At 41.7% G+C, this 15,269-nt stretch overlaps 1 protein-coding gene across 1 annotated transcript in view; it reads right to left on the reverse strand.

Moving 5' to 3' along the window:
• The window catches only part of sema3bl (sema domain, immunoglobulin domain (Ig), short basic domain, secreted, (semaphorin) 3bl), a 51,240-nt gene that overhangs the window by 8,347 nt on the left and 27,624 nt on the right, over positions 1-15,269 (reverse strand). Inside the window, exons 4-9 of the mRNA XM_052059440.1 lie at positions 11,657-11,776; positions 6,038-6,128; positions 3,665-3,781; positions 2,903-3,045; positions 224-338; positions 67-136 (exon numbers count right to left, since the gene is read on the reverse strand). Of these exons, the coding sequence (XP_051915400.1) occupies positions 67-136; positions 224-338; positions 2,903-3,045; positions 3,665-3,781; positions 6,038-6,128; positions 11,657-11,776 (656 nt within the window). The remainder of the gene's footprint in view (positions 1-66; positions 137-223; positions 339-2,902; positions 3,046-3,664; positions 3,782-6,037; positions 6,129-11,656; positions 11,777-15,269) is intronic.

Here is a 15,269-nt window from a genome sequence, read left to right on the forward strand (position 1 = left end):
AATATGTGAGGGACAAAATAAAAAAGAGAGCCTGCTGAAATATTTTTGACATTAAATGTCATGTACCTGATAGTACTAAAGATTGCATAAATATCCGGGTTCCTCACATCCTTTCCTCTGAGCAGGAAAATGTCCTCTGTTTGGGTTGAAAGAAAGGTGGAGGTTAGTGATGGACTGCGGAAAGTCATTTGGTTGCTCGATTGCTCGGTAAAGTTTGTCTCACCCAGTTGGTTGAAATGCGTATCGATGCCATGAGGTCCCGGGACAGAACAAACCAGTCTGGCTTTGATAAAGGTGCTCCACTTATTCACCAGCACCCTCTGGCCTCCAACGTCATTCTGCCATGGAAAAAAAAACAGACACAATCTATGAATGAATAAAAGAGAATTGAATTTGAGAAGCTCCAACAACAGCAAGAGTGAGAAAAGACTCCAGCAAGACTCAACGAGTCAAGTTCAAAGAGGGAGTTACAGTATTTTACTGATTACTAAGTGAGGTATTTCCAGTTTTCTACAAAGTATAATCAAAGCAAGTACAGGCAAGCAATTGTCACACTGTGCGGGTACATGGTCATTTCCTTAGATTGAAGATAAAGTTGAATATTTTGTTTGTATCGTTTTTCAAATCCAACACAGGCCACTTTTGTATGTGGATATTCGAGACGACTGAAGTCTCAGGTGGCACTCATCAGAAAGCGATGACTGACAAAGGAGCAGACGACTGTTGTCTTGAAAGAGAGGATGCTTTAGAGCTGATCTATACACTGGGCGACCGGTCAGTTCACGTGTCAGGACTGACATCTAAATGCGGGAACATATTTACTTTTGTCTTACTGGAACAATGACAATCAGAACAATCCGAAAGACTTTCCACAAGTTGGCTGTAGAATAGATTTTAAAATTCCGCTACTGGTCTATAATTGACTGACTGGCTTCGGTTCGGAATATATTAAAGAAATGTTGATGGAACCGAGTAGGATTCTGAGGTCAGCAGACTTGTGCCAATTTGTGGTGCGCAGAGTTCAAAGCTAAGATGGGGCATCAACATTTAGCTGTTTTGCTGCATGCAACTGAAATTTGAAGTGAGCCCCGTGTGTAAATGCTTTCAAATCCAGGATTTAAAAAATATGTTTTTCCCTCTATAATCTATGATTACGTTTTAATTTTTTAATTTTGTTGTTGTTGTTGTTTTTTTTTTGGAGCTTTTGTATATCATAAAATTTCCAATTGCATTTTTTCCAGTTTTTAAAGATCTTAAATTCATTTGCTGTTAGGGGTTGCATTTTGCCTTTGAATGTTCTTTTCCGATTTCCAACCTTGTCTATGAAATGCGCTTTATAAATAAAGGAGCCATACCGAATCGCACCGTGCCACGTGCCGTTGTGTTTTTTTAGGCGCAAATGTGACTTGACGGACATCTCACATTTCAAAACCACATTTGTTTTGTTATGTGAGTGAATACATAAAGAGGTGGCATTGAACAATGCATCAAAATTTGGCAGCATAACATCATGAACATAACCTAAAATCACACCACACTTGTGTGTTTGACGGGGTGTCAGATCCTATGGATAACATTACGTGAGATTTCAACAGACCAAAAATAGGTCGCCCATTGTACTGAAATGGATTCTGTTCAACCTTTGGGGTTCCACCATCTTGACGCCACTTCTCCATACAACTTGAGAGCAAATGACTTCACAAGAAGGAACTTATACTTCTGATCATGTCAGCTGGACTCAAAGGGTTAGCATAGTTCTAATCGCCCAGTCTCCAAGGTATTGCTGCCACTGTGTGAGTATATTTTCATTTATTCTGGTTTGCATACCTATATATTTGTGTGCGCGGCACGAAGCCTGAAAGAACGTAAAAGATCATGCGGAGCGTTTTGGGATTGTGGATGCGAAATGTGACAGCTGTGTGTACTTTGGAAAGAGAACAGCTTCATTTTGTTGTAAATATTTTAGAGGTTTTTATATCCCTTTAGGGAAATGTCTACATTTGAAAGCTCACAAGAGAGTTTGAGGTTCTGGCCTTCAAGCCAAATGCTCTCTCTGGTGATCTCTTGATCATCATGCGTCTGTTTCTACGTCTTCTTGCATGAGCGTGAAACTACACAGTATATCACAAGGGAGGTTTTGGCTAACGTTCGAAAATTTGAGGCCCATAAGGGATCGACCAGGAAATAAGAAACCACCCCCAAAAAGGAACCTGGCTTCGAGTTTACAATTGGAGAATCACTTCCTTTGCAGATGTTTTGTTCCTTAGGGTGAGATGAAGCTATTAGGCTGGATGCACCTGACCACAGGGTCTTCTTGACTTTACCCTCAACGCACAAGGCAGATAGAAGGTTTAGTTTTGGAATAGTCCAGTAATGATCTAAGTTTGTCAAGCATGATGGCAGTCTGCCTTTTTGTCTTGTCGCCAGTGACATCACCCAAAATCACAAAGTGTGATGAAATGTTGAGAAATTCAAATCTTTTTTTTAATTGTGCACATTACATGCTTGATTTTATACCTCACCCAAGTCTCCGATCTCAGACACTGACACCACACGTTGATCAGACTTGCCTTTAACAAATTTCAAGTTCATTTTTTATTTTTAACACGATATGGTGTCCTCACACATTTAAAACCGTTGTACCACTGTAATCCCCTACCTCTAAAACATATTCTTAATTCACTGGTCACAAATTACTCAGATAGTCTTTATGCTTTTTGTGTGTTCAGCTACACACTGAAATTCTCACACGGTGTTTGTGCTGTTTCTGAAATGGCCTAAGTTGCTAAGATGCTGCCAAAGGACGGTCTCAACAGAAAAGTAGTAACACTTACCTGTAGTTTTTTTCGAGAGGATTCCCATCTATACACAAAATATTCACTTTTTCATTTAAATAACTCACCGCACACATTCGTCCAACACGTGTGTGAATGGCCTCCTCCCTGTCTCCTGCCTCCGTGGCCTTCTCGGTAAAGAAGAAATACACCTTGTCATCGTCTCGATCGTCGCTGTCTGGAATGAGGTGCGCTGCCACGAACTTGGGGTCTTGAGAAAGGGTTACAAACAAGAGTTTGTTTGTTAAAATGAAGGTCGTGGAAGGGGGTGCATGAATCTTAGGGTTTGCTCATGTGATTTGTGATGCTAGTAATAATGCAAGATATGTTAACCTTCACAAAGCTGGTCATAGTCCGTGTTCATTCAACAGGGATTTTAAAGACTGAGTGTTGTCCATCAACAAACGAATTATTACTCTTGTGGTGATGCAAGCAATTGTTTCATACGATATGCTGTTGTATTAAATGAAAGAGGAAACAGCTAATACAGCACCTGTAGACAAGTCTTGAGTCTAATAATTTCCCCAAATATTTGTGGACTCTTTTTGTTATGTTGGTCATTGTAGATTTTTTTTTTTAAATGATGAACAGCTTTCCCACTAATTACAGGGCATTCTTCTCTCACACATAATCTTTCATTAATTTTAATCACTGTAGCTGAGAAATTGAACAAGATGGAAAAACAACATCGATCAAACGCCATCCAACCCGATTCTTATTTCTACTTAGATATGTTGCTTCATTTATTTTGCAGATGATGACAGTTTCAGCCTTGTTGGAAGCCCGAGTTTCCCCTTGCTGCAATGAAAGTCCGACTGATAAAATACTACCATGAAGGATTTTATGGTCAGTCTCTGTCCTCATGGTGGAGCGATCGCCCATACTTCTGAAGATCACAGAGTCTCTCCCTAAGAAATCCGCCGTCAGTCCTGTAAATAACTCTCCACCTACAAAGAGAGGGGAAAGAGGAGAGTGAGTGAAACAAAAGCAACGAATCAGAGAAGAGGAAGAAGTCAACCGCATTGAGGAAATCGTCGGTGACACTTCAACATTGTGGTACAGGCTTATGACATCGAGGTTTGGTAGGAAAGAGGAAACTCAGCAGGTCCGAAATGTAGCTCAGAGCGAGAATACTCCCATGCCCCAGCTTTTAACACACTTTTTAGTGTGCATCCTCTACTGAGACCATGAGAGGCAGACTGATTTTACACGACTCAGGGGAAAGACAAAACAAAATATAGAAGATATCTAAAGCAGTCAAGTCTGGAGAATTGGAAGCCTGCAACACAGCTGAGAAGCAGCTTTGTTTGTGTGTCACTATAGCTCCAAATAATGAAAATCCAGAAAGAAAAAAAGAACAAAATACAGAATGGGCTTACAGAATTAAATGGGTGTATGGATAACTGAAGAATACTGTTAAATAAATCCCAAATTTGGATATCATATGGTTGCACTGGTACAAATTCAAGACTAAGGTGTCAAAGTTACATACTTAAAAGGCCTCTACTGAAGTGTAAAAAGATGTTTCTCAATATTGTAAAATTGGATCTATGTTCTTTAGGATCGCCCAGCTAAAAAGAAGTACATTGTAAATTTGTCAGCTGAGTGTAAACCAACCGTCAAGGATTGAAAGTTAGCCCACCAGAGGCCAGCAGGTTGATGGTTGGATTTCTAAAAAGACAACTGGGTCAAAGGGTAGTCGTTGGAGAATCAAACTGGGGCTGAGCCACTTGAAAAACCAGCGAGAGATTACGCTCCGGAGAAATCCACCACATGGGCCTGATTTACAACTCACAGAATCGCGGCTAGAATGAATAAGTGGCCCAAGAAGATGAATCCCATTTATAAAATCAAGCATATCACTGCAGACAATATTGTCCTAATAAATCACAGTCAACCTGGAAATGTGCACGCATGTATACCTCTGCTCTTCCACATCCAACTCAAAGAGAAGACAGACTCACAATATCCACAGCTGTAAAAGGAGCCCGGATTGCAAGAGTCCTGTGGTCATGTCAAACGCATTTTTGTGCTAAGACCCCCACCCCACACCGCCCCTCTTGTGCTCCAAAAACCGACATCTTCATCGAACAATGGATCTCATTCACCAACGGTTCTGACAAATAAATGTTTTCTAACTTCGTACGCATTCACCTCCAGGGCCGGAATGGGGCGCATTTTCAGCTGTGGACTTTCAGGGCTCAGACTGGCCCACTTTAGTTGATCTTTTATTGGTGGTATACATTTCTACCCCGATCAGAGAAAAATATTCATATTGTGGTTGATCATAAATCTAAATTACAGTTGCATGCTTATAAGATCACGGTCAAAGTTTTATTTGAACAAGTATGAGACCATATATACCGGTAGTTAAAATGGATAAAAGGACAAAAAAGACCAGGGGGCAAGTTTACATGACATGGGAATTGACATTTTACACTTCACGGGGGACATTTATCAAACACAGTCAAACAGACAACATTGTGAGCTCCGCGCAGCCATTATGAAACGAAGATAATACCATAAGCATAGTTAACTACTGACTAAATGAAGGAAGGAGGAGACTTCTCAGGATATTTAGCCTCCTGTGGATGTAGTTTGTGTGCCTTTTTGTTGAATCAATTGTGTTTATAACGTTCGTCTTTGATTTATTGTTTTTTTATGCCATTTGTATGTACATGTCCGTGTTTGTGACCAGTTCTCATTGTTACATCTGCAGCAGTTGTGAAGGCTCTCTATAAGTAAAGCTGTATTATATTGTATTGTATTCCCGTTAGTACAACACCATCTACTGGATGCATAGCACAATCACAGCCACTATTGTAGCTTCTATTCTAGGCACCTTATAAATGCAGCGCACCCTATATATGAAAAAAGTTCTAAAATAGGACATTCATTGAAGGTGCACTTTATAATCCGAAGCGCCTTATAGTGCAGAAAATACGGTACTCACTCCAGGTCTGTTTGCCTGACTTGAAAAATATGACATATATTGTACGTCAATAACCGTGAAGCTGAATCCAGTGAAACGTTGCCAGTCAAGATCGTACAATAGAGAGCAAGACCAAAAATATTCAAGGAAATACATCTCTAAAATCACACTAAAAAATCCCCGTCTAACTCATTGCCTTGAGTGATATTGTGAAAGGCCTCTATCTATAAGATGGCACTTGAGGCCAGTGAGCAAAAGAACATGGACATACCACTGAAGGTGCTTGCAAAAGGAAGGCTGGGGTCATGCGGGACCCTCCCTCGTCCATTCTCCACATTTTTAGGGTCCATAGTGAAGACATGCTGTGGGAAAGACACAAACAGAATTTTGAACCGGTCAGCTCTGATGGGTCCTTATGTCATCATGTCATGGCGTAGCACTGCATGTGGTATGCATAGAATAATAGACAGTGAAAAGAGAAGTGAAACATGGCTATAGAAAAATGTATGCCATTCTTTTTTTTGCTATATGGTTGAACTGTAGGGTTTTATTCGGCAAAGGTCAATGGGTATCTTATTGTTATGCATGGAAACAAATCCGTTTATCAAACTTAATCTCTTCAGAGGAATATATTCCCATCTCTTTGTGTTCCTTTGTGCACACAAAGACAGGATTGGCCTTTATTTGTTTCCACTCTTTTGGGTCTTTCTGCCCCTGCTCTGAACTCTGTCTGTCTGAGAAGGAAAGATGCCGTCTGAGAAATAAGGAAGTTTGGGATCAGTAATAGCTGCCAGAGTTCAGATGAGTTTCCCACCCGTTTCTCAATGAAGATCCGTCTTGAGCTTAACTTTTTACAGAGGAGTGGACAAGGTCATCGAAGAGAAAAGTAAATAAATACAGCATCAACCAAAACCAACAGCTGATAATGTATGAAAAAGCAAATTGCATCAGCGCCATTAATATTCTGTCAATATGCTTTCACGGAGAACCGATCCCAAAAATATGCCCATCTGAACCGTACATGTTATAATTTAAGTGTGACTGAACCATCTGTGAAATGCCGCAGAGAGCAAACCACATCATTCGGGTCACCATCAAAAAAACTTCAGTCATGATGCACTATTAGTTGTATTCTTTTTCAAAAATTCTTCACACACTTGCAAAAAATAGGTTAACCATCATTCAAACTAAAACATAAAAAACATTAAACCCACTTTGATCGCAATGTGTTCGGTGAAGCCGGAGCCTGACTGCTTTCATGTGATTCTCTTTACCTCATCTACCAAACATCCTGTGTATCGTAATCTTGTCTCATGATCTTTTTAACATCCACAAATAGCCACTTAGCATGATGGTTGCACTGGCAGGCAACATTCTGAACCACTCCGCTGCGAAAGTTGTTTAATTGCAGTTTCAACATTTCTTTCCAACTGCATTGTGTCTCATACAACATTGCGTGTTTGTTCTTCAACCATTATCACTTTGTGCTGCCTGGGCGTGACCGATTTCAAGTCCAATGCATTCATGTCGTCCAGGAAGAGAAGAAAAAGGATGGTGACAGGACATACAGCCTGGCCTCATGTTTGATACAAGCCCACGTTATTGATTGAGGTGTCCTCCAAATGAACTGAGAGTGTCTCAACCTCTGTTCATGAAACAGACAATGGACTATTGTTAATGGAAGGGTGGGTCCTCCACTCCGGAGTATTCACAGACCACAAGATGACATTGAAGTCTGCTCTATAAAAAATAATGGAAAATTAACCATTTAGTTTATATATAATATGTCGTATAGGCTACAGACCACATATTATTACATTTTGGAAAAGTTGGTGTCCACTGATTTGTCCCTTACAGCAACATTACAAAGCACATTGCCAACCTCAGTTTTCTAGAAATCATCATGCAACCATATTTCAACCAGTTCAGTTCACCACAGAACGGTTTGGAAGGACAAATCGTGATTTGGTTTGTGTTGACAGCCCAAATCGTGTAGATTGGATTGTGGCAAATATGTAAATAGCGTGACATCAATGTGTAGAAATGCAGTGGAATGATTCAACGAATTTGACAAAGAAGAGGAGATCAGAGAGTAAACAAACGGTGCCAACGAAAGACAAAAGACATTTCGGATTATTCTCCCATTCCCTATTACACTCTGTCTCCATCACTTATTCAACTGTGTCTTTAGCTCCATAAATTAACTTGCCTGTGTTTAGGAACATGAGAGAAAATCTGGAAAAAGCCACCCAAGTATGAGATGACATAAAGGTTCTGACACCAATTTCTCTCCTCACATTTATTCTTAGGTTCCCCAAAAATTATATTAGTGTGTGTGCGCGCGTGTGTGTGCGCGCATGTGTGTGCGCGCACGCAGCATATGACTGTCATGCAGAGAAATGGTGCAGCTGATTCTGTTTGAGCAAACCCCGCCAATACAAACACACTCAAGTGCTGAGGGGCTGAAAAAAGGAGTGACATTTTCTTCTTTGCAAAGCACAGCATATCTGGGACCACCAATATCATTTAAACAACATTGCTGACACACACACACACACACGCACACACACATTGGTCGTAATCTGATACCCTGAGGTGGAACTGAGTCCAATCTTAGAACCCCTACACCTGATTTAAAAAAAAAAGAAAGTTGGTTTAAGTCAAACATTTGGATAGGATGACAGTGATATTGCGTTGTGTTCTGACTGCCCAGTCAAACAATGGCACACTGTCTGCCTTCTTAACTTTCACTCAAGTAAAAGCACTGGAGGCTCTTTCTCCAATTTAACCTTTCAATGCTTGTATAAACATTGCTGCCTTTTCCAATGAATGACATATTTTTTTTTTCTTCAAAGGGTTTTGGAAAACAAAACTTCAAAGGGAAACGGTAAGGTAGAGAGTTTTGACAACCTGAAAAAAATCAAAACAAAAGTCATTATGGAATAGTAAAACATATCGGATTATTTACAAAATGGTAGATACTATATAGGTACACGATACATTATTTAGTTGTGTGTGTGTCTTCTACTCCATTATATTCCTGGAGCTGTTTATTTTCACGTAATGTACAGTATATGACATTGCTTTGGACACTGTCACTATCATCAATATTTAGGACTTCAAATAGAGGTTTATTGTTCTAATTACTATGTCTCAAAAAACAATAAACACACCTACAAACAAGTATAATGGAGCCACAGTGAAGCTAGCCCGTAATCTGTCACCTCTGACAAGCTAACATCAGAACAGTGTCTCAGCATCGAAGGAGTCTAATGTCGGGCGACCGCAAAGAGAAAGATTCCATGAGAAAGACACAACATGTACATGTAAGTCTGACCCCAAGAGAGATGAAACGCCTGGGGGGGCTAAAGTTCATCCCACCCAGGGTCCAGTTGGATCGCTAGTAGCTTCAGTTCCCTCCAGAGGTCAGGCAAACATTCTGGTGTGTACTTTACGCCAGTTAACGACTGGTTAAATAAACGAACCCTCTCCCCATGGGAAGGAGTGCTCATACCGACTACCCGATGCTGAGCTAAACTGCTATTAGGCTAGCGCAGATATTTCTAGTGTGCCTCGGCGCAAACAACATTTGTGTCTCCACAATGTTATGGCTTTTGCATAAAAACTCATTTTGTGGCAATTTTAAGCAAAAACAGGTATACATGAAGCTGACATTCAAAGATGTAAAAAAAAATAATTTTAATAATACATAACACGTCGGCGGCGGCCCGGTAGTCCAGTGGTTAGCACGTCGGCTTCACAGTGCAGAGGTACCGGGTTCGATTCCGGCTCCGGCCTCCCTGTGTGGAGTTTGCATGTTCTCCCCGGGCCTGCGTGGGTTTTCTCCAGGTATTCCGGTTTCCTCCCACATTCCAAAAACATGCGTGGCAGGCTGATTGAACACTCGAAATTGTCCCTCAGTGTGAATGTGGGCGTGGACGGTTGTTCGTCTCTGTGTGCCCTGTGATTGGCTGGCAACTGATTCAGGGTGTCCCCCGCCTACTGCCCGGAGACAGCTGGGATAGGCTCCAGCACCCCCCGCGACCCTCGTGAGGATCAAGCGGTACGGAAAATGAATCAATGAATGAATAACACGTCGGCGTGTCCACGATCAAAAAATTTCACTGCTTCACACTGAACAAATGCACACATTTTCGGAAAGCAAAATCATACATATAATTTATGCAGTATAAAGTGTTAAGCCTCGCCAAACATTTTTTTTTCGTTCTGCATTTTTAATCAAATAAAATAATACAGTGTTGTTTAAAGACTTAATAATATAAATAAATAACACACTCAGTAAATATTCTTTTTTTTCCTCCCAAAATTAAATTGCTTTGGGACTTCCATTGGATTAACGCAAATGCTATTATTTTTGTGATTCAATTTGGCAACATTTGTTTTCCGCTTTATGTCGTGGAGGAATACAAGTAGTTTTAAGATAAAAGCAATGCGATGGTTACGCAGCGAGAGAAGAACCCCAACATAGATCCAACTGCTCATTCATGTACAGTATATTGAAAATAGTGCGGAGACAGAGCTAATTTTTTGACTATAATGTTTTTAATTTGTCTTAAAAACGCCCGTTTGTAATTTGTGGTTCCTCCGTATGAAAAAATTGTATTTGACAAGCCACAAGTCACAAGAACGGAAGGCATAGTGTTGTATGCGTACATCGAAGGGGCGCGGCCTAGTGATGGCTTGGGTTTGGCAACACTCACAGTACATTAGACTTTAACGTGAGTAATCAGAGGAGGACTTCAAATGGCTCACGGAGATGACATAGTACTTGGATGCAGTGAGGATGACATGTTGAGAGTGAGGCTGAATATATGCCACCAAGGAGAACACACACAGTGAATGTAGCAACCAAATCCACGTGCTCCACTGGAAACACATACCACTAAAATGTTGGGCACTTTCCCACCGCAAAGTCAGATTTCGACTTTGTGGATGTTTAGTCACTTTCCACTCTTCTCGTGCCCACTTTAACTGCCTCCCGCTGGGTCACATTAGACTGTCATGGCAAGGTACACAATGGTCTTAATGGCTCTCATTCATCCATTCTTGTCTTTTGTTTGGCTTTGAGAGGAAGGATGGTTCCAGATTCCCATCTAGCTGAATTGTTAGCCCAAAGGACAGACGGAAAGGAAAAACTTCTTGAATTGTTTAATATAATTTAGAATTCAGAAGCCTGATAGTTTAAAAATTTGGCGTTCAAGTCACAACCCAGAGAGAGCAACAACGCTCAGTTAAACGAGCAAAGGATTGCCTCTGGCAGTATGTTTTGTTTTTTTTCTTATTTGGTTTTGGCTTAACAATTACAGTTATGAGTAGAATCTGAGAAAATGATCTCACATTAAAAGCAGTCAGACTCCGTAATGCTGCATTACGTCACATGCCATCATTTGTTAACTAAGTCCATATAGATTGTTTTCTTGTTATCATGTTTTACAGTGTTTAACGTATTTGTCCACTTATGAAGCAGATCAACTGTTAAAATTTTTTCCACAGACTTAATGAAGGTTTTATGATTACGACAAGTTATGTCCTTGAACTGATTTCCAATGGGAGAAATCACTTCAAAAGTCCAAATGGAGATCAACCAACATTTCTGGAACATATTGTGAATGCTCATAAATTTTCCACCATAAAGGCCAAAATTCAGGGTTAGAACAGAATACAACTACTGACATTTAGATGGGTCAACTACTTTGCAATTATGTAAATTAAATTCACTTGGGATTTATACATTCATGGACACTCAAGTTTACATTTAACTCCTAAATACTTCTGGAAGCACTATTAATTCGAGCAATAGTAGCTGGCTTTTGTACAATGGTGTGGATATCTTAAACACTTACGGTTCAAAGTTGTGTGTGTTGCTTACCTCTCCTCTGTGGCCCACATAGATGAAACTGCACATTGGATGGAATGCGCCAGTGCCACAGGCCAGGAGGTGAGTTCGGTTGTATGGCTGCAAGAGGCGCACAAAGTTGGCACACTCCGTCTGCAAAATGCAGAAAAACATCGACTGAGACTGTCGGCATATACTTCTGCTGCTGAGATCTGTTTTCTCGCTCTCACAAATTACATACGTACAGTATTATATGGCATCAATCAAAGCGCAGAGTGAAATGGGGTAGCTGTCCTCCAAATGTAGATTAAACAGATTTTCAGGGTTACCAAGGGAACAATGTTATTTCTTGACGATTCTTATTGATCCCACATGTTTGTGAGCCGGCTCAACAAAGACTTTTTAGTGGATGGACTAAGATAGACTCTCCTGAAGTGGTGGATTACTGGCATTTATAAAAAAAAAACTACTTAGACTGTATAGAAAAAACCCGCATCTCATCCGTGTACCACGCCAACTTCCCGAAGACAGCTGGGATAGGCTCCAGCACACCCATGACCCTCGTGAGGAGAAGCGGATTACAAAATTGATGGATGTATATATATATATATATACACACACACAAACTGGCAACAAGGAAAGCGGCTACGGCCAAATACCTCCAGCGAGTGAGGCAAGTCCTAAGAAGCCAGCTCAATGTCAAGAATAAGACCCGGGCAATAAACAGCTATGCCCTGCCAGTGATCAGATACCCTGCAGGAATAATAAGGTGGCCAAAGGAAGAGATTCAGACCACGGACATTAAGACCCAGAAGCTCCTAACCATGCATGGAGGGTTCCATCCCAAATCCAGCACCCTGAGACTGTACGCAAGCCGAAAGGAAGGAGGCTGGGGACTGGTGAGTGTGAGAGCCACTGTCCAGGATGAAACAACCAAGCTCCATGAATACATCAAGGAGAAGACTCCAACGGATGACGTGCTCAGAGAATGTCTCAGACAATGGGGAACAGAAGATGAGGCGCTGGAAGAGGGACCATCATGGGAGGACAAGCCCCTACACGGGATGTACCACCGGACCATAACTGAAGTGGCTGATCTCAAGAAGTCCTATCAGTGGCTAGAGAGGGCTGGCCTGAAGGACAGCACAGAGGCACTCATCCTGGCTGCTCAGGAGCAGGCCTTGAGTACCAGAGCCATCGAGGCCCAGATATACCACACCAGACAAGACCCAAGGTGTAGGTTGTACAAAGAGGCACCTGAGACGATCCAACACATAACTGCAGGGTGTAAGATGCTGGCAGGGAAAGCCTACATGGAACGCCATAACCAGGTGGCTGGCATAGTCTACCGAAACATCTGTGCGGAGTATGGACTGGAAACCCCAAGGTCAAAATGGGAAACACCTCCGAAGGTGGTGGAGAATGACAGAGCGAAGATCCTGTGGGACTTCCAGATCCAGACTGACAAGATGGTAATGGCGAACCAACCAGATATCGTGATCATAGATAAAAGGGCAGAGGAAAGCCGTTGTAGTGGAGGTAGCGGTTCCAAGTGATGGAAACATCAGAAAGAAGGAACACGAGAAACTCGAGAAATACCAAGGGCTCAGAGAGGAGCTGGAGAGAGCCTGGAAGGTAAAGGTGACAGTCGTGCCTGTGGTGCTCGGAGCACTCGGGGCAGTGACCCCCAAACTAGATGAGTGGTTGCAACAGATCCCGGGAACAACATCGGACATCTCAGTCCAGAAATGTGCAGTGCTGGGAACAGCAAGGATACTGCGCAGAACCCTCAAGCTTCCTGGCCTCTGGTAGAGGACCCGAGCTGAATGAGGGATGGACACCACCCGAGGGGGGTGAGACGAGGATTTTATATATATATATATATATTAGATAGATAGCTACATACATACATACATGTATATAATGTTAGCGTGTCGACCTCACAGTACATCGGTCAAGGGTTCGATCCCGGCTCAGGCCTTCCTGTGTGGAGTTTGCATGTTCTCCCCGTGCCTGTGTAGGTTTTCGCCGGGTACTCCAGTTTATCTCCCACATTCCAAAAACATGCATGACAGGCTGATTGCACACTCTAAATCAGGGGTTGGGAACTCCGGTTCCTCGAGAGCCGTATCTTGGCTGTTTTAGATCCCTCTCGACTCCAACACACCTGATTCAATTGCCAGTCTAGTGGAGGCTGATATCAAGAGAGATGACTGGGCTACTGTTCACTTCTTAAACAAGATATAGTACTTTAGAGACATAGATTAAACAAATACAATACTACAATCGGCACCGAGCTCTGTGTGGCCTCCAGTGAAATAAAATATTGACAATAAAGAAATAGGCCTACGCTCAATGCTCTCTGGGTTTTGCGGTTTTATATTTGTGGGTGGCCTTTATTGAGGCCATAAAGAAAGTTGAAAAGATGTCCTTTTCCTCAATATTTTTTTTCCACTGCAGCAGTAGCTTTGACATGAATGTTTCCAGAATTGGAAAATAGGCATTTATAGATGAGGAGCTCGGCTGAAGAAAAAAAATCTGAGGACCTTTCTGTGTCAATTTTCACATGATGAAAGAAGCTTTACCGAACCATGTGAACAAAGTACTGCCAGTACCTTCCCAGTTCAACTTTATCCGACACTTAATGACAGAGCCAGAGCTATTTTCAGAATGAGGTAGTAATGGAGTGAAATAAAGCTGAAATCAGTCAAATTGGGGACATGTGTGTCCCACATGGAAAAAAAACCCCCACCATTTATCGAAAAAATGTGGTCTTTAGATGTCAGAAACATGATCTGCGTGCCACATGCTTCACATAATTTCTATCATGGCCTTATCAATCCCACCTGACATTAGGGGAAAATCTAAAGATGCCTTGGAAATTTTCAAGCAAGGCCACGTGCCTCTAGTGTGTTCTTTTTCCCCTCAGGTGACTTTAAGGAGTACATAATAAGAGCGCACGCCTCCGCCAAGGTTGAACCTAAAATGAAAGCAATTTGTGTCAGCCGCTCATGGAGAATTATGTCACCATCGATCAGGAAGACAGGACTAATTTCTTTCTGTGGCAGTGGGAAGAGTTCATTCATGAAAGTGGTAAGACAAACTTTTTGATTTTGTGGGTGGGTCTACAGGCGATGTGGACTTGGCCAGGTGCATGTGATGCCCTGGTGCCCCACATCCAGGCTAGGTACGGTAACTTGTTCTCTGACTTATAACTCGTAACTTATACACTTGCCTGACCCGTCATTTAGCCTTTCTTGAGAGACCCTGCTAGAGAATAAATAGACCCAACCTTAATAGTTCCTTGGATCACTTGGGTTAGGATGAGGATCTTAGTCATCTGACAAATGACAAGACTCTATTTCAGATGCCTTTGGGAAACTTTTGTAGCTAATGTGTAATGGGTGACTCCAGCAGGAAGGAGACCCAGTGTAGGGTCCCAAAGCTGGCCTCGGAAATGCCTCAAAATGGCCCTGGTGTGAGTACGGGAGGTGGGCAGAAACAAATAGATACTACAACTTCCGCCTCAACTAAATCCACTGTGAGACAAATGGTTAGGCTTCAACGGCAACATATTTAAAATAACAAACCAAGAAATAAACAAAATCGAAAAGATCTAAGAAAGATTCACATTAAAGTGGACGCT

The sequence above is a fragment of the Hippocampus zosterae genome, chromosome 2, assembly GCF_025434085.1.
Source record: "Hippocampus zosterae strain Florida chromosome 2, ASM2543408v3, whole genome shotgun sequence".
NCBI classification, from domain to species: Eukaryota; Metazoa; Chordata; class Actinopteri; order Syngnathiformes; family Syngnathidae; genus Hippocampus; species Hippocampus zosterae.